Source organism: Cheilinus undulatus, linkage group 8 (genome assembly GCF_018320785.1).
Source record: "Cheilinus undulatus linkage group 8, ASM1832078v1, whole genome shotgun sequence".
In the NCBI taxonomy this organism is placed as follows: domain Eukaryota; kingdom Metazoa; phylum Chordata; class Actinopteri; order Labriformes; family Labridae; genus Cheilinus; species Cheilinus undulatus.
In genome coordinates this window covers 10967384-10987895 of record NC_054872.1, presented here as the reverse complement: position 1 = coordinate 10987895, position 20512 = coordinate 10967384, and the positions used below count along the sequence as shown (strand labels likewise).

The 20512-nt window shown below is 37.5% G+C and overlaps 1 protein-coding gene across 1 annotated transcript in view; it reads left to right on the top strand.

The window, feature by feature from the left end:
- The window catches only part of usp45 (ubiquitin specific peptidase 45), a 53221-nt gene that overhangs the window by 7405 nt on the left and 25304 nt on the right, over window positions 1-20512 (top strand). Inside the window, exons 6-8 of the mRNA XM_041793947.1 lie at window positions 11161-11312; window positions 15645-15740; window positions 16249-16379. Coding sequence (XP_041649881.1) covers window positions 11161-11312; window positions 15645-15740; window positions 16249-16379 — 379 coding nt within the window. The remainder of the gene's footprint in view (window positions 1-11160; window positions 11313-15644; window positions 15741-16248; window positions 16380-20512) is intronic.

Here is a 20512-nt window from a genome sequence, read left to right as displayed (position 1 = left end):
GCTGCCCTTTGGTGGACATGGTGCCACTAAGGGGTCCATGTTGGCGGGAGATATTCTGCTGAACCAAACAGTTGCTACTTGCAGCTTTCCCCTTTGCCTCTTTAAATTACCTGTCACCTTTCCTGCTACCCAATTGTTCCACACCGGTCAGCCAAATGGGTATAGAAGCAGGCAGCCATTGTTGCTGCTAAATAGGTGGTTGTTGTCTGTTGAGGAGCTTGTGAAATTGCATTTCAGTATGAAGGCCATGTTTTCAGTAAAAGCTGCTGTTGTACTGTTTCTCCTGTATACCCCAAGCACAAAAGGGCCCCAGCAAGGTTTTCTTTTTCAGATTCTATAATAATTTTGTACAACAACAGCTCAGGGTAGAAAGAAAGTCGATTAACTGTGCTCTCTCACCATCAAGGCCTTCAGCTCAAGTACCAGAGTCCCAGTAAAAAGCGAATTGACCTCAGGGAGGAAGACTCCAGCTTGTAACACAGCTGGAGTGTCTTTGTGGGACAAATTAAAATGTTGATTTTGAATAGCTTGTTTCTCATTACAATCTGTCAATTCTGTCTTTTTATGGCAGCGATAGTCATCAATAATTGCCATAAAAAGTACTTTTTTGTACCAAGTAGAGTGCTTTTGTTTTTATTGTTCAATTTAAAAAATAATTTGAGGTTGATATTGGTTTATTTTACATTTTTAACAATTCGTGTTTTTTTGTTCATTAGACATAGTTTGGTAAAACCTCAAATATTACCTATGGATTCATGAGTTTGTGTTGGTTTGGGTTCACACACTGAAACAAAAGGCTTTTTCTGAGCTACATATATACATGCTTGATCAGGGGCAAGCAGGTATATATGATAAGACTGTTCTAAATTTCTTTGCTGAAGTTTTCATTAATGTTCTTCTTGTAGGTTTCAAAGGACAAGAATGGAGCATTTTTTAGTTAAGATCAGACCTGCTTAAAGAATTTTTGATGAAATATTATATAACTCTTTTCATATAGTGTTGCGAAAATCCTTCAAGAGAGATCTTTGAAGTCATGGAGCAAATATTTGATTTCTTGTGCTCTTGAATATGAAACATTTTTTCTTTATGTTTCCTTAATTCCTTAAACACAGTTGAAATACCATAAATTCATACAAATAGTGACAACCTTGTACAACTGGTTACGTGATAAATCTCTCTCACACAGGTAGACACATCTATTTTGGCTGGTCAGGCCAAGCCTACTGATCAGTCAAAAGACTGTTTACTGTAAAAACCAGTAACAATATATGCTTATAAACTACAAGATAATCTATCTGAATTGTTAAGTCTTCATTTATCATTTTATTATTTTTTATTTTATTTTATTTGAGGAGCATATTTTTGTATTTGTTTTTTTTTTCTTTTTCAAATGAGCATCGACAGAGTACAGCTGGTTTTTAAGAAAAGGTCACAGAGGTTCACAGGGCCGAATATGTTTTTATGAATTATTTAAAAAAAAAATCAAAATGAATATGATACATCACTTTCCAGCTAAAAATATCAAGATGTGATTTTTAGTTCATATCTTTTTTCATTTACATCTGTATCCTACAAAAACTTTCCTACACAAAGATTTGCAGCATCTCATGAAAGGTAGATACCCAGCTGATTAAGAAAAAGGTGTATTGATTTATTTATATGCCTATTTGTGTCACTTTACCTGTGGTAGCTTTCTGATCTTTTTCCTGCAGGATTAATTTGATCACAGTTGCAATTGCAATGTCCGCCTGTGCAATTACTTAACTGTAAAAAGGCTGCGATCATTTTTGTATGCAGTACTAGGGAGAACGGTGTTGGTTGTCACACTCTTTGCTCTAGTGTTAATTGCTCACCATCAAAATAATCATCAGCAGTCATTCCTACATTAAACTGAAGCTGAAAGTGTTACTTTGAAGACACATTGTGACAACCAACCCCATCTCGGGGATGGTTGTCACACACTATGGGGTTGTTTGTCACAATGTTGTTTTAATGGGAAAAAAATCTTAAAAGAAGGCAGAACTAAATTTGAAACTCACATCTTAACACAAAATGAGCAAGGAACACAAACAGGAGCATCTTTTGGCCTGCCCATATCAACATTAAGAAAAAAACAAATAGGTCAAACAATAATAACCTACTACACAAGGCTAAACGCATTCACTATCTGAATTACATTGTTGGCAAATGTAGGATCTGTGCACTCCAACTAAGCAGAGCTTGTGTGCCCACTGGTTAAACATACAACCCTTCTCCTGTACCTCCCCTGAACGGCTGTGACAACCAACCCCAAACAGAAAGTGACAACCAACCCCAACTGGAATTTCTTGCTGACAACAAGCCTAACAACCGTCTAACAACGAGTTAGCTCGCTAACAACAATCTAAACTATAATTTTCCCTTCACACTTTCTAAGGGTAGCAGTTGTTTTGTAAACCCATTGTGTAAAGCCTAGAAGGAAAATACTGAGGAGCTGAATATTTACAATTTTGGAGGAAACACAAAAAGTCCTCTTACCTCAAGTTCAGCTGTGCTACTCCAGAGAAGTCTATGTAGGTGAGCTCTGACACCAATTCTTGAAATGTTCATGCCAAATTTTGATGACAGCGCCCTCTGGTGGTGATATGAGTGTGACAACCAACCCTGGTCTCCCCTGCTGGAGAGGTTTAAAAAAAAATACCTGCAAAAAGGCCTTTGAGTGTAATAGAGTGCTACTGTTGTCCTTTTTTTATTTTCAAAAAAGAAAAAAACGTTTGTCTTTTTGAAAACATTACACTATTTTGAAAACAGTACCATAAAAACTTCAGGTTTTTGTATCTTAATGCCACTTGATAGTTGTACGTTTTGTTATGCGTACTGCAAATTGCACTGTTGTATAATCACAATTGCACATTATTATCAAATTGCGCAGCACTACAGAGCAAACCCTGCAGTCAAATTGACATTGTCAGAGTTCATCCTGACACTTTTGTCAGTGTTTATATGAGTCCACACCACAGGGTGTTAGAGAATTACTCTCTCAGTGCATCGTTTTCAGTGAAATGAAAGATTTCCTTTCACCGTGGGTGTAAATTTGGAAGTATTACAATTTTGATTATTTACATATTGTATTTTTATAATTACTAGAGAATCCTATTTTATATTGGACACCTGTGGTAAATGCAGGTATAATCTTGTAAGGATGGAGCAAAGAGACAACTAAAGCGTTAGTAAATATCCCTTGATAAGGCTCCATCATCACTCTTTCCTGCAGTCCATCCCCTGCCACATGTGGGCTAACTCAGTGGAAAACTTCACCCATAGTGCAAGAGTGTCAAACATAAAAAAACAACAACAATCCACCAGACACACGAGCAAAGCCCAGCGACCCCAGTGATCATTATACAGTATGCAACATCTGGACCGTTGGTTCTCAACTGGTGGCTCTGACCCAAGAGTGGGTTGCGAAGCCGCCTTCAGTGGGTCGCGAATGGGTGTAAGGGAGAAAATTTGTATCAAAAAGTCTATGATGCACTTTAAATCAAATCTTTATTCCATCTCAACTCCAATCTTGTGCTTTTTTTCAATAGAAACTATGACAGCACATAAGGGGCACTCAGAAAAATGACAAAAAAACAACAACAAAAAAAAGATCTACTTTAGACTATATAAACTTGAAAATTTCAAATTTAATGAGTTATTTTTGAGATATTCTTAAGCCGTAATTCCATCAAGACATTAGCATGGATGCTGCTAAAGTGGCACTTTTATCAGAACTTGGCGACATTTCTTTGTTAAAAGAAGAACGAGGAACAGCAGTGCGTTGTTTTCTTTTCAAAAACGACAAAAGTTGTGTACTGACATGCCTACAGTTGCCATGATTCACGTTATGCAGTTCTTTATGGTGTTTATTCCTTGGTAGCTGCGATAACGTCATGTGTTTTGTTGCTCAGATTGGCCCGTAAAGATGTGACAGACAGAATGTCCATCCAATCCCCTTAGAGTTTTTTTTCAAAGCCTCTGCCCTTTCCCAAACGCCGTATATCGAAGGTTTTCCAGATGGATGAGTGAAACAAATCCATCTGGTGTGTCAGGTTGTAGGATACAATTTCATTGGCTATTTTCTTCGATATAATCTAAAAGGTTCTACGCTTTGGGTCTTGTACATTTATGATTCTCTAAAATCCAAAATCATTATTTTTTTCTTCAAAATAACAGATCTTTATATATTTTTTTTAGAGTGGCCCTTGTTCACCGTTGTAAGAAACCCTGGTTAGGATTGCATAATGTAAGAAATTTGGGTTGTGATTCACTGATAACTGACCATTTGGGAACCACTGACCTAAACACATCTAAGCACATATACATCTAAAACATATCTAAACACAAGGGGCATGATGGGGAAAAAACTGCCCTTCCACACAGTGTGCAGTGCTTGGATCAACTGACTCTCTACTGAGTTGGACTAACACTGAATGCATTACCACTGTCAGCTACTCCAACACCTAATGCCTTTTTAACTCAGAATGGAGTTAAAAATTACCTTTTGGGGGTTAAGATCAACTCTGAACATTTTTATTGAATGTCTTGGGGACCACGCATGACTTAGCCAGAGTTAATTTCACTTTTAATCACAGCTGGATGGACTTTAAAAGTTTCACACCTTAAACCAGTGAGAGAATATCTTATTTATAGTGTGATGGATTGAGAGTTGTGGTATGAAGGCTACTGCATGCTGTGAAATTTTTTCATTCTATTTTTACTGACAGTATGGCTTTTCTTGGAATCCTTGGCCAAAGGCTGAAGTAAAAGATATAGTGTCATATGGTTACTGCACCTTTTTTCACCTGGTTACCCTTTTCTGGTTGTTGATTTTTGGAAACCGTAATCCTTAGCTAACTGTCAGTTTTGCTCATCAGAGTCAGTGGTGAGTACGATGCTTGTCCCCTGGTGGTGCTCTCATAGAGGTAATCAAGGGTGATTCTGTCTTTACTCCCACCATCGCACATGAAAGTAGGCCAGATAGTGGGTAGCAAATGTGTGTGTGTGTGTTTGTGTCTATAACTAACATGGCACTGGGTTCTCTTGGCCTCAGATGGCAAGGAAACAGGCTTTTCATGCCCTGCAGTCACAACAAATTAGCGAATTAATAAGACATTTGGTGTTAGTAGCCTTCCTCTTGACTGCCTGCTCTGCATGAAGGGAGCTGGCCTTGGCCCTCCACTCTGCTACTCTGTAAGTGAACATGGAGGCATGAAGCCCACTGGCCATAGCATTCAAGCAGGCTTTTCTTAGGAAAGGACATTACAGGTTCTATGTTTTATATAATGAAATTATCTAAATAGTAGCTGCTTTATGTTTGATCCGAAGTACTAAATGTATAAGCACAGCCAATATTTTTGTAAAACTAAACCAGTGTTTGTAATTATTTTTTTTTGCTAATCTAAATTCATACTTGAGGTCTGGTGTTGGTTCTGCTTTAGCCTGGCAAACTGTCAAAACATGCATGCTTTACAGCTCATTGAACTTTTTGGAAAGACTTCATATAGTTGTGTTTTTTCTTCAGCAAGTACTCTTGTACAGCTCTCTAAAAAAAGCAAATAGGTCCCATGGTTCTTTGTGTATCTCTTGTGTGAAAAAGAGCAGGGAGTGCAGGAGGTGTTAGCATACACGCGTGCATGTGGATGATCCTGAGCACCGTGATGATTTCCTCTGCCCTGGGGAAAGGCTCCACAGTGTCACTGCTGCCCAAACTCGGTGGCTGAGCAAGGAGGGCCAGGTGGTGGTGCCGAGTGCAGCACAGTCAAGCGTGGATGCAGCGCATGCTGACATTTGCCTTTACTGACTGCTGGAGGGAGAGGAAAAATCTGCTTTTCCATATGCTTGTGCTCGTTGCAACCCTTCCCTCCACCCACTGCCCTCCCCTCGCCCTCTGCAACCCCCCCCTTCTCCCCAGTCTCAACCAGATGGCTCCCTGAACATTGTTTACCTTGGGTGACGGTCCCAGATGCAGAGTGTGTCCATTGGCATCCCCATTCCACCCAGTTAGTTTCCTCATTCCTCTGCTATCTCTTAGCGGCAGTGCCAGTCATAGCTCTTATACTCAGCTTGCATGATGTCTGTTGAGTTTGTGTCTTTGCAACAAGCAGAAACAATCTAGACACACTTTCTGTCTCTTGATTACTTTCTCTTTCCCTCAGTTTTTCACACTTGCTTAAACACATATCATTACACCATCCTAATCTCACACCAAATCAAAAAATATTCAGTTTATTGACCTGGGCTGCTATCTCATCCCATGTCCACTTGTTTCAGTGCATTGTCTATGGTAACATATGGGAGCCTCCTTATGGCTCATATCTGAGATGGATATAGGCTTCCAGATGTTGCAAGCACAGAAAGCCAGATGCAGATAGCACCACTGGGCAGAGTGCCACAAAATGATGGCATCTTAATAAGCTGAACCTCATCTTTTCTTGGTCCTCAAAATACAAGCATTGAAAAGCTGTTTTCATTCTTCTTTCTACTCAACATTTTCAGGTATAGCAATGTTGAATTAAAAAAAACCCAGTTTGTGAGGAATAGAATTTTTTTTATGCAGCTGCAGACCTAAAATGGACATTGTCCTGTATTTCAGAGTGTGGTCGATTAATTTCAGTTTTTCCTCCAAATTCTGTTCAACAGAAAAGATGTCCTTTCACCCCCGTTCCTTTGATTGAAATTTGATTGAGTATGAAATGCAAATTGCCAGGCCACGAGTAGAAAGCCCACAGTTCACATTCCAGCGACTGTGTCCAGGGCACTTCTGCTAATGTCCTTGGCCTTGAGGAGGAAAACTCGCTGGGTAGCGGCAAGCAGTGGGCTTTCTGCTGCTGTAGGTTGAATACCTTTTCAACAAATGTGTTGTGCACAAGGAGTGGCTCTAAGAATTCAATGTGTGCTAAGGCAAGGCCATTTCTGTGTTAAGGGGAAGAAAGGTGAGAGTAAAGGTGCAGGTTAAAATGGTGATTCTGATGGTTAACGGTTCAATTGAATTTTCTTACTTTGGATACAGGCGGGTTCAGGCCAGTGACCTCGTTGCCATTCTGCTCTCTTGACTGGCTTACAGTATATGGGTGAAGTGCTCATGAACCAAACTCTTTTTGTGCTTACCAGTGTCATTTGATTTCTTTTCTCCCTGTAGGCCTTAAGGTACTGTCATTAGCCCCTAAAAGAAATTTTTCCCTTGTATATCTACATATCAGCTCACAAAAAATACACTGCCATTTGCTAGGAATTAAAAAAAAAATAGCCTTATTGACATTTTTACATATACAGCAACATTTTTTTTATTAAGATATTGCCCTATTTATGCTTTTATTCTATTTCATGTGGTACTGCAGTTTAAATGGAGCAGCCACTCTTATTTATTGTCATGTTGCACATTAACTGATACTTCAGATTTTTTAGTTTGAAAATGGACCCTAAAATACATGAATATAACATTAAGAAAAAAAGTACAGTGTGCAGGTTGTCATGCCGTTATTTAAAACAAAGTTATTTAAGAGGTCAGTCTGTGAATCTGTTCACACAAACACAATAAAAAAATACCAGAAAGTGTATGATTTGTATTGTCATATGACTTTCCTGTGCTTTCTTTGATTGCTTGATAATTAAAAAGATAGCACACATGGACAAAAAGACATCTGGAAATTGTTATCACCAGTATGACCTTCTCTTTTTGTTGATGAAATCTTGGGGAAGGAAAAGGAAAAGGGAAGGAAAAGTATTCTTTCAGGTCTGATACTATGAGGTTTAGAAGAGCTTTATTTCACTGCACAGTAGAGAGATGTCACAGTTAGCTGAAGAAACCCTCTAACTTGTCTACGCTCAAAATCAAAATTATATAATCAAGGTTTACCAGAGCAAATTGGTGAATGAAAGATTTATGCTAAATCTCTGAAGGCAACAACAGGAAATACACAAATACCAATTAAGATGTACGTCTTGTGTCAGTTAGACCAAACTGACTGAAATGTTAACAGAGTTTGAAAGGAAGATCATTAAAAGAGATCCTTGTGAAAGCTCCAAACATTATAGATCAAATAGAACCAGGGAATTTAGTTTGCTTTGCATGTTGTGCTCTTAAATCATGAGGCTGTCAAACTCATAGTATCAAAATTACATGAAGGCAGGAGAAAACCAGTTGTTACCTAGGGGTTGACCAATTATCAGTCTGAATGGGTGTTGAGGCTGATATTTGCCATTTTAGCCAATAATCCATGTTGACATGTAATTTTGCCAATAATCGATAAAGTTTAAAAATCTGCTAAATTGGTTCCACTGCAAAATGTACCTTCTCCTCCTTCCCCTCTAGCTTATTTTTACTCTCCACAGTCTCACCAAATGTCCTGTTCAACACAACCTGATTGGCTAGATGTCACATGAGTACTGGCCAGTTAACACATAATCCTGAGTGCCACTGACACAGGGAGCAAATGGCATCAGTTCCTTCTTTCATGCTTCTGCTGTGTTGCTCTGTGCTGTCTCTCATGCGGATAGAGCTAAGGCTAAGTTGCTTATTTTCCTTCATTTCAGTCAGGAAGAGTCTTGTCATATATTTAACTTTTTTTTTTTTTTTTTTTTTTTTAGAGATGGCTCTGCTCAACAGATGCTCCCTGATGCATGGTGCATGGCTAAAGCCCCCATACCGATAGATACATCTATAACAATGCATTTAATACAATAATATTAGTTCAAAAGAAAGAAATCCATTGTAGCATGAATCTGAATATGAGGGTACAGCAAGCTTTATGCTATAAAGGAGGAGGCTGGGGTGGAGGAAGTTAAGCTTTGAGAGGGGGTCGCCAGATGCCTTCCAAAAAGCAAAGAAAATGTTTAAAGGATTTTAAATTGTATACTTGACCCATTTTTAAAAAAAAATACATGCATAAAATTAGTTAATTGCAAAGTAGAATAATGGTCATTTGGTGAAAGTTATGCTGAAATCAAATTGATGTTTAAAAAATCCTTAGAATATAAGTCTGCACATGACGTTTGAGAACCCTTGCCTTAGGTGACCACCTATACTTGATTTGTATTGGTGACATTTTACAATTGATGTATCAGCTATTAAGTACAGCAGAAATTTACAAATCTGCTGACACTGGTATCGTTCCTATAATGTTGTGCATCCCTTGCAACATCCATTACTTGCACATAAACATATGCTCAGCCACACTGAAACTTGCACTATGATGCAAATGGTTTTCATTTCCATATTTTTCACATGATGATTTCAACCTTTTCTTTTTTGATATCAAGATTTTGTAAATTACAGCAAATCAGTGTTACCAACACATGCCAGTAACTAAGGTTGTCCAAATCTGTAATATTTTGATGTAGTGATATTTTAAATCCTTCTGTACTGTTTGATATGTTTTTAAATTAACTGTAATCTAAATTACTTTAATTATCATAAAATTAAAAACTTTTAATTGCACAAACATATTTGCAGCTCCTCAGTACCAGAATGTTTCAAATGAACCCTTACAATTTAGACAGTATGCAGTAGTTTTCCTTCACTTTTACTTATAAAAACAAAACAGTGCTCGATGTTGGGGGTCTTTGACGTCTATTTTTGTTGTTCTGGCATTTAAACAGGTGCATCAGTTATAAGAATTGTGTCATAGTTCAGATATTTGATATCGTGACAACCTTATCATTAGCACGTTCTGAGTAGTTAATTATCTTGGTCTTCTGTGTTTTTTAGCCGCTGGCATGCCATCAGCTTGCTGGGTTATGCTAACTACACTACTCTGTCCCCAGCAGACTATCTGTATGGCACTGTTAGATTCTGACCATCTGTGCCTGAGTTTCTGTTTAAGGTTAGTTTTCATTGGTGATCAGGAGTAACAGCTGGCTCTGGAGTGCCATCTCTCTAACCCCAGCCCCCAACCCCCCCTCACTAACCAGCGGAAACTTCTACAGCTGTCATCTGCTTTCCCAAATGACCCAGCTTTCCTTCCAGCTGCCATCACAGCACCCTGCTCCCATCCCCAGTCTCGCTTCAAGGCTAAACCATTTTGTTTCCTATTGGGCCACAATCCGTATGAAGGGATGCTGAAATTTTCCAGCATCAAGGCCGACTTTCTTTAAAGTGTCAACCAGCTAAGCCATATTCTTAGCTCTGAATTTAATCTTGACTACCACAGAGGGATACTAAAAATAACCCATAAGTCGGTGCCAGCTCAGGCTTTTGAAGTCTTTTTTCAGCTCTATTGTTGTGTCCAAATACCAGACTTAAACACAAATATGAATTACTCCATAAACTTTCACTTCATGTTTGGTATGTGATTTTGATGACAGATCTAAATTCTACTTTGGTAGACCTACAACAAATCTGACAGATAAGAAGAACACTTAACTTTTGCTAACTCATGCCAAGGTGGTTGGAAATCTGCATGAACTTGGAGAAAACTGGGCAACAGTCCACCAGAATTTTTGAAACGGGTATCAACAATATCACTGCATAATCACATTTTCTCTTAAGATCAATCAGGGATATTTTCTTTCTTGAAGTACTAAAAATGCTCAATGAAAGGGTAAAAATTATTGGCCAAATCTTTGTGGTCATTGGAACAGAGGATAGTCAGTCAAGGCTGACAAGAAGCATCCATGTTATATCCGACCTAATCCGATTGATTCTTAGCCTGGTTTACAAGACAGTCAAACACATGACTTATCATTAAATTATCTGCAGTCTTTTTTTCTCAAAAACTGCAGCATCCTCTCTCAGAAGTGATGTTCCTGGTCTGCAACATTAACTTTTTTAAGAGTGGCATCTAGAAAAACATCTGGACCAGTCAAAGGTAGCAGAAGAGAGCCTTGGAGGTTCAATCAAAACATTTTTATTCCCTATAGTAAAAAAAATCACAATTCAGAACTCTCTGACTGAAGATTGAATTGATTGTCTTTTTTACCTTTCTCAACTATCCAATTATTAGTTTTTAATACTGTCGTCAGCTGCAGACCAAACGCATCAATCTAAGCAAATTGAGAGCAGGAGTTATAGATCTGTATGATTCATAAGCCATGGATCCCAGCTATAGAACTCCTGTAACTGTGCTTTATCACTAAATAATTTCACCTGAATGAACAATTTATACTAATCTGTAAGTGACCTGTTTTTCTGTGTTCTAGGTGCATCACCCAAGATTATCAAGCTGCAAGAGGAGCCATCAGACAACACAGACCAACCAAAAGGCAAAAGTCCAGCCATTAACAGCACCCTGGTCCCTGTCAAAGGCATTAACAACCTTGGTAACACCTGCTTCTTCAATGCTGTAATGCAGGTTGGTATAACAGAGCATGAACTCGGGGTAATAAAAAAAAACACTGTACTGCAATGATATTTATGTGGAATTATGAAATATCACAAATACTGCTTTTTTTCATTATGAATATATTAACCTTACCATATGGATATGATTCAAGACTAAGAAAGTAATTCTGAATATTAGTACATGCCCAGCACAGTTAATTCAGTAATAGTTTTTCCCAGTTGTTTTGGCTCATCTTTCTTAGCAGTCTCAATATTCAACCAAAGCATTTTATTCACATTTTAAAAAACAACATTTATTTGTCAGTTTTTCTGGCCAGTGCAACCAAAATGAAATGTTGGTTTGGTGTCCTTGGAGCTATACTGGTCTAAATGTATGGATGCTTTTATCATTGTGGTAGTGACATTTCTTACTCTGATAATGGTTGTTACAAAATAACATCCTTGTGAAAAATTAAATTAAAACAAAACAAAACAAAAAAAAAGAGGAGTTAAAAAAATCCAAAAAAATACATCTTAAAGAAATTCTTCACTGTGAATATTCTCAGAATTTTCTTGTCGACTGCAGTTCATCATCCTATTTTGAAATTTCTTTATTTTGCTTTTAACACTTTTTATTCTCTTTTTAATTTAAAACATTTTCTGTCTTAAAAAACGGTAATTGACTTCTGTTTGGACCTTCTTTTTTTTTTTTTTATGAAAATAAGGAACCTTGGGTTGCTTTTCTCTTAAGATTATAACATAAACTTAACCACAGATAAAGGAAATTGCCTTAGTTTTCTAAGGAAACAGTGAAAAGGTAAATGTTTAAAGTGTCAGTTAACTCCCGTCTCAAAGCGAACTCCACCCACTTGAATCTCTTACTTGAGGGATTTTTTTCTGTCTTGTAGAAAATTGTTCGTTCTCTTTCGCACACTTTTACCAAAACAAATCAGTTTACTTGAAAAAAGGAAAAAATATTTTTGTTGTGAATGACAAGCACATAGTACAGAAGTTTGAGGCTTAAAAGTTTTGAGAGTAGTTTTCTTTTTCTTTTTTTTTTTTTACACTTTTTATTTTGTCAGCTTTTTTCATTTACAAAGACGTAGGTTGAACACCAATGCACATTAACAAAAATAAAAGAACAGACAGTGGAGCATGCTTGAGATGGAATAATCATACAGTCCTTTACGAGTTCATCAAAGTTCAAAGTCAGAGATAGCACTCCCGTCTTCTGCTGCAAATTGAATCCATTTGAACCACCTATTAGTGAAATCTGCTCCTCTAAGTCTTAGTGAAAAAGTTATTTTCTCCATTTTGTATATTTCAGACACAATTTCCATCCATTCCTTGAGGTTTGGGGGCTCAGGTTTATACCGTCTTCTTGAAATTGATTTTTTTTTACAAGCCACAAGCAGTATCTTACACAAATACCAGTCCTTTTTAGAAACATTTTCTGTAAACAAACCAAAATACAATAGTTTCACATCATGTGGTACTGCATACCCTAAAATCTTTACCAGAGTTGCTACAATCTTTACCCAGAATAACTGAATTTTTGGACATGTCCAAAAGATATCGGAGTGATTGGCTTCGATGTGCCCACACTGTCTCCAACATGGGTTATGTGTTTTAGATTGTTGATTTTTAATGTGTGGTGTTATAAAATAACGTACCAAATTCTTCCATCCAAATTCTCTCCATTTCTTGGAGCTTGTAGATGAGTGTTGTGTGCTCCACATTGACCACCAATCCTCCAGTGGTATTTCCACCTGAACCTCTTTTTCCCATTTTGATTTGATATATTCAGTGTTATTTCCTTTCTGTATCTGAAAAGCCTGGTAAAGTTTTGAAATTAGCTTTGCATCATACTGCTTATATGCTTTTGAAAAAATATCTAACATTGTATTGTCCTTCTTACATATTTCTGGTTTAATCTTTTTATCATAATAATCTCTTATTTGGAGATATCTGAAAAAATCGCTGTGCTGAAGGTTGAATTCTTTCTGCAGCTGGGCAAAGCTTTTGAACTCCTTCTCCTTAATTAATGTACATATCACAGTAATACCTTTATCCCACCATTGTTTAAAACCTGAGTTACTAATTCCTGGTTTAAACTGAGGATGCTTTTAGTTTTTTGGCTCAATTTGCTTGCCTTGTCTCCAAGAGATGACTGAAGTTGGAAAGCCTCAAGTTTAGTCTCAATGTCTTTCCATCTTGCCTGGTAATGAGGACAACATCCACAAACAAGAAATCTTACCTGAGCTGCATAAAAGTATTGCCTCAAGTTGGGAAGGGACATATAAAAGTGTTTTATACCTCACTCTTGGCTTCTTGCCATTCCAAATAAACCTGGATATTAGTTTGTCCCATGATCTAAATTGTGTTTCGGGGATAATAAATGGAATAGATTGAAATAAAAAATAGTAATCTTGGTAACAAATTCAGCTTTATCACCTCAATTCGTGTACCAAAGTCTAGATTGAATGTTGACCAACGTCTAATGTCTTTCTGGATTCTATTATTTATCTTGTTATAATTAATTTCTGAGATTTTGTCTAAATCCTTTGCAATTGTAACCCCTAGGTATTTAATTTTATCTGCCATCCAGTTAATTTTATATTGATCTTTTATTGACTGATTAGGAGAATAGTTTAAGGAGAGGAGTTGAGTCTTGGTTATATTTAACTTATAACCTGAATATTAACCAAAGTTTTCTAAGATTGTCATAAGATTCAGAAAAGTTTTATCTGGGTTCTGGAGAATAACAACCACATCATCCGCAAATAATTCTATGATGTGTTCCTGCTCACTGATGGTAATGCCTTCCAGAGAGCTACTCTGTCTGATCAGTTGTGCTAGCGGTTCAATAAATAAAGCAAATAAAGTGGGACTTAAACAGCATCCCTGACGCGTGCCACGCTGTAAGGTAAATCTATCAGTCAAGTGACCATTGATTTTTATCCGAGCTGTGGGTTCTTGATATAGAGTTTGAATACACTGTATTGATTCTTTTTGAAAACCAAATCTCTCCAAAACCTGATAGAGGAACTTCCAGCTTACGCAGTCAAAGGCCTTTTCTGCGTCCAGGCTAACTAACACAGCACTTTTACCCTGTTTTTGGATCTGATCTATTATATGAAGAGTATGCCGGATATTATCTTGGGTCTGTCTGCCTTTGATAAAACCTGATTGGTCTTTGTCAGTTATGTCTGTCATGAAAGTTGTTTTCTTATTTGAGAAAGGTTTCTTGACTTTACATCACCTGTCAGTCATTGCTGTGTCTTCAAAGATCTTATGATACAGTAGCATCAAAGATCTAAGGGATTACAACCCTAACGTGACATTATCATAAGGTATAGTGTCACAATGCATGGGATGCTTCTTCTCCTAGGTCTTGTTTATCGTATGCAGGATTATATCCTTACAATGGTTGTAAGTGTTTACAGAATAGGCCCAGAGGTCACTCTGAAGTATATTCATTGCAGCAGTGAATGCGCACTGGCTTGGACACATTCACCTGTCCGTACATGAGTGGCACTCAGTTGGTGCAGAACATGCTCACCACACAGCACTGTAATAAAGCCTCCCCTGTCTGTCTCTGGTCGGTCATGGTGACTGCAAACTGACGCGTCTCTCCAACAATGAGGCTTTATTTTCCGCCATTTTGTTAATCACCCTGAGGGCCTTCTTTGTTGATTGAAATTTGAGTTAGAGCAGTATACATGTTTTTCCCTCCCTCTCGCTGTCTGTTTGTATTGTCTCCTTGAAAATTGCAATCTCTCCGTCCAAAACAGGTAATTGTCTGAGGATGAGCTATGTCTGTGTTCACAATGCCGGCTCCATTGTGAGCTTTCCATAGCAACTGTCTTCATTGCCAGGATGTGACAAAACAAATATCCCTTGAAATGGAAGGAAAAGATGTTTCTCTAAAATGAATGGACGACAGCTTCAGGCTACCTCTTCACCAAGGATCTTCTCTGTATTTGAAACTCACAGTTCATGGATAAATTTGAAATCCTCTTACGGAATAATGAACTCACAAGTTTCCTTAATCCAGATAAAACGGAGATAACTTGTGGCAAATACTGCGGTCAATTAAGATACCCTTGTGCAATGTTAAGTGTGAATACAGTTTTCTATGTTTTTAGGATCCAAACCTTATTTCATGTCACATAAAATAGTTTGGTCTTTACTTTTGATGAACAGTAGAATTGTTGATTATTGCTTGTTTAGTTATTAGTAGATTTGTAAAATAACTTTTTATTGGAAAACCTTTTGTTATATCTAAAGAAATTATTTCAATGCTTAATGCTATTCACTAAACATATGAAATTAAATTTTTGAAACTCTGTTGTCCCAACAGAACCTGTCTCAGACACACATGCTCATCGACCTCATCCAGGAAGCGAAGGAGAAAGGGTATAAACTGAGGATCTGCCCGCCTTTGGAGACCAATCTGGTACAGTTTGCCATCCATCTTATAGTTTAAGTCCTCAAACTTTACTAGAGATTGAAAAAATCCAAAAGATCTTGATTTATAGTAATATTTTCCTAATGCAGCTTCAATCTGTCACATCATTTCTTCTTTAATACAATAAATCAGTGGCAAATTATTCAGAAAATTCTACTTTGAATGGCACTAGAAGTTTTTTCTTTTGTTTCTTTGTTACATTATGTGAAAGCAATAATATAGTTTGCAAAGAACATATTCTTGGATGACGACACACAGATTTTAAAATTGGGCAAAATGAAGTACTAATTGATGCCTGACTCATTGCACTTTAGATCTTAACATGTAAACAGCGAACTTATTTTCTGGAGCAAATAAACAAAATCAGCTCTAATTAGTCCATAACTGCAATATTTAGCTGGAAATAGCTGAGAAACGTCTATGTGGATCATGTTTTTATACACTTTTAAAGCACATAAATTAAAGGTGTTATAAATGTGCTGTTTTATTTTTACAGAAACCACTGATGGTTACGCTGTCCAGTCCTGAGCCGCTGACTGCGGCCATGTTTCTTTTCCTACAGAGCATGAAAGAGCCAGGAAAAGGCCCACTCAGTCCCAAGATTCTCTTCAATCAGCTCTGCCAGAAGTAAGGCACTCTCAAATCTATTCGCATAAAATCACACCAGTTTCCAATTCTGCAAATATATATTCATCTCAGGATCAGTTAATTGAAACATCATTATAGCAGCAGTTTACAACCTACAAACCATAGCTTTACGTATCTGTAATCCATGAAACACTGGTTTCCACCTTCAGTATTTTGACCTAGATAAAATCTTTGGCTTGTATTTTTTTCCTTTGTTTCGTTTCAGGGCTTTAATAACCTTAACAAACAAAATTTTGCAAAGTAGCCACACAAAGCAGGGCAGACTGTGCTAGAAGAAAAATATGAAGAGGTTTGCTTCTGTTTTTACTCTTATCAGTTCTGCTCTCATCCACTCTCAAAACAGACCTCATTGATAAAGAGAACTGATGGGTCAGTTGGCAGTTTTTGGTACAAATAGAACTCATATCAGTGTTTCCCACAGGATTTTAAGAGACTATGATGGGGGACCCCGAACCTTCTAGGGGGTTCTGGGGGCAAGTGACATTTTGAAGTTAAATGGCACCAATCTTTTGCATTTTTAGAGCAAAAATCTATGGAAATGTTGTTCTCTTTAAACTGTTTTTTCTTTTAGTAATTAAATTAGGGGTGTACTGGTTATGATTTGATTGGCAAATTCCAGTTTTCAGTTTTTTCCTCTGACTTGAAGATTTTTTTTTCTGATTTTAACTAAAACTAACTCTACCAGAAAATTTTGTCACAGTCCTTATTTCCTGTGTTCTTGTTTACGTTTATCCCTTAATTTATGCTGGAGTTGATATTTTATATTTGTCAGCCTTAGTAAATCTATCTAAATGATACATTAGTAAAATTTCTGTGTCAAGTTTACATTCTAGAGAGAAGTAATTTATCATTATTAACACTGTTCCTCCCACCTTATCCATGTAACTCAAAAATTGATCAAATCACAGAAACAGAGAAGTTTACAGCTGCTGTATTCTAACTCCTAGAGTAAATATGAATTATCCAACAAATAACTAAATCAGAGACTGTTTCACTCAGCTAGAACTGAAAATTTTTTACCTGACTGCCTCTTTCCCTTTCTCTGCCTTGTTAGTGGGTGCAAGAGCTTCTAACATGTTTTATACAACTGCTATACATATTTACAGAATATAATCTCCTGTTAAGTGTCAGCCTGACTGAAAAAGATTCTTCTTAATGACACGTTCGCACTTTGGGGTTTTGTCACTTAAGACATGAATAAGCCCGTAATATTTGATTAATTAGACATCAAGGTAGCCAGCACGCTCGAGAGAGACATGGTGGGAGCACACAGATCCATACAGATATGTAGATCCTTTATGGATATAACAGAGAGAGGAGCAAATGTTTCACCTGAAATGTTTCAAGGCTTTGTCTCCTGTTAAGTTGGTGATCTAAAATAGACTGTGGCAATACAAATTAGACTGTGGAGGAGGGCCATAAATGTGGAGAAACCCTACTGTGGCAGGTTAACTTCAGAATAAGTCACCATGGTGATTCACTACTCTGAGGCTGGCCACACACTAGATAGTTTTAAGCCTGATTTAAGGCCAGATTTGCCTCCTCTGATGATCCTGAGGGCATGTGCTTAGGAGAGGCTCGATACAAAGGATCATTTGTCTATGTAATATTTAAGTGTGTGGTATTGATGAGACTTTTTTTCTAAAATTTGTAGGCACATCTAAGCCTCCTTGACCTTCAATTGTTAAGCAAATCAGGTAGGGTCACCAACCCGATGCTACGTACTTTCACAGCTCATAAACATGAACTAAACTGGACCTCCATCCAGCCAGGATTTCATCCATATTCTTATCTATGTTTTGGGATTTTTGCTGCAATTGCAACATATGCCAGGGCAGCCACCCAAGGATTACAATAGTCCTCCTTATTTGTTTTTCTTCAGAAGTCAAGTTTGATCAAGACTCAGTAAAATCGTGTGTGGCCAGCCTAAGTCGTACTCGTCGTAAAGTCGTAAATCACAGCAATAGTATTGGATAGTTATATCACTAATCATAAACACTGCTTCATCATCCAGACCTCCAGGTTTTTCTTGAACTTGCCACACTGCAGTGCCACCTGTGTCATATTTGATCCAGAGCTTGGTCTGACAGGCTTTGTGGCAGGCGGAAACAGCCCTATAGATGTGAGCAGGGCTGTTGTTTTGTTCTCTTTCATGTACAGTGTGAATGTTTGGTTGGCTGGGTTCTTGTTTGCGCATGGTACACTGCTGGTTGGATCCTCGCTGTGTGTGTGAGAGAGAGTGGGGGGGGGTTTGTACTGTTTAGTAGTGCAGGTGGGTGACCAGGGCATTTGACATTGGATGACTGGGTACATCTCTGGTGCTGCTTTGACAGCTATTCTGGTACCTAGCTTTCATTGGAAAGGCCTGCATGTGTGGTTGTGTGTGTTGGACTGTGTGTTTATTGGCAGCCACCTCACCTGGTACCATCGCAGTCTGCAGCACAAATGAAAGCAATTGTGGGTTCAGACAGCAAGCATTGAACACACCTTTGTGCATCCATACATGACTAATTTTGAGTACGGGTAATCTATTCCACTGACATGAATTTGATTAGAGAGACATGATTGCAAGCCTCAGTACCCACTGCCCATGTGGTACACTGACAACACAAGTGAACTTTATAAAGGTCACTATAGTTTATGATAAGAATAATGCATTTTATTGATGAGTGCTTTGCAAAATACTCAGACACTACATTAATTCTTCCTACCTGGTCCCTAGAATATATTTGGGTGGAAAAAAATGGGAATTTTAATGGATCTTTTTGTTCTTTAAATTCCTATAGCTTTAAAACCAACCTTACATCATGACTAAAACAGTTTTATCTGGAATTACTTTGATTTTTTTTATGGGTTTACAGAAATCCCAGATCCACCGCCAGTATTCAACCAGAAGCTTTCCATGAGGAGTGCCAATAACCCTAGTGGTTTTGTACATGCTGGACCTGGGTTCAAATCCAGCCTGTGGCTCCCTTCCCTCAAATCATCCCCCATCTTTCACCAAATTCTGATTCTATCTTATCAGTCCATTGCTGATAGAAATTGTGGGATTTTTTTTTTTGCAACTTTCTGCTTCACAGTCCTTAAGAGTGCAAGTTTTTTTTCTACAAGGCTGGCAAGAAAATGTTGGCCCTCATGCAGATGTAGTTGCTGACCCCTGCTGTAAAGGATGCTATTGCAGTTGTCAAGTCTGGAAGTGAAAAGCAAGGAATAGAGTTTAAACAAACAAAAAAGAGAATAGTAGCTAGTAGGAGTGTGACAAAACACCTCACAAGATGAGACGAGATGAGATTTTACCATTTTCTTTTTTTAATTTTGGAAAAAATTACAGTACATAGGTAAATAATATATCCTTTATACAACTGAAAGTCATAATTGCAAAGCATTCAGGTCTATTAAAAATGTTTAAACTAACTCCTGTTGTACTGAGTAGGCTATCAATGCTTCCAAACAGTTTGTCTGGTCTAATTCTGACTCAAACTATACATTTTAATGCTCTTTAAATCAAACCTTTCATTTTAACAGTCCACAATATCTTTAATTTACTACACCATGCACCCATTGCTACAATTACAGTACTTGTTTTTAATATTAAATTTAAGTATATATAAGATTATTTTGAAAGTACTTTAAGCACTGTTTACAACAGACCTAAATATAAAGAGCTGCATCAGTAGAATCAAACTATTTCTCATCCTGTTTAAGGACATCCATATTTAAACACTCAAAAGAAATATTTCTGTCAATAACATGTTTGCTGTGATTTAGAGAAATAGATCATTTTATCGTTTTGTGGTCTTTTTGTCTCGTATGAGCAGTGTTGGACACGACACACAGATGAGTGTGTGTGTGTTGGAATGGTCATCATAATGGATCATGGATCAGCTCTGTTTCTTCATTAGCTTTCTCACCAACAGTTTTAAAGTGTCCAGGGCATCTTTGTGATTTTTTTATAACTTCCAGTTTGGCATTGTTTTCTGTAAGGAGAGCTGCTTCTCCAAGTGTCTGCGCGATATTGATCTTGCGAAATTGATTTTTCTGCATTGAGAAATCTTGTTTCACACCCCTAGTAGCTAGATACAGGCTTTTTTTAAGGGGGAAGAAGGCAGTTT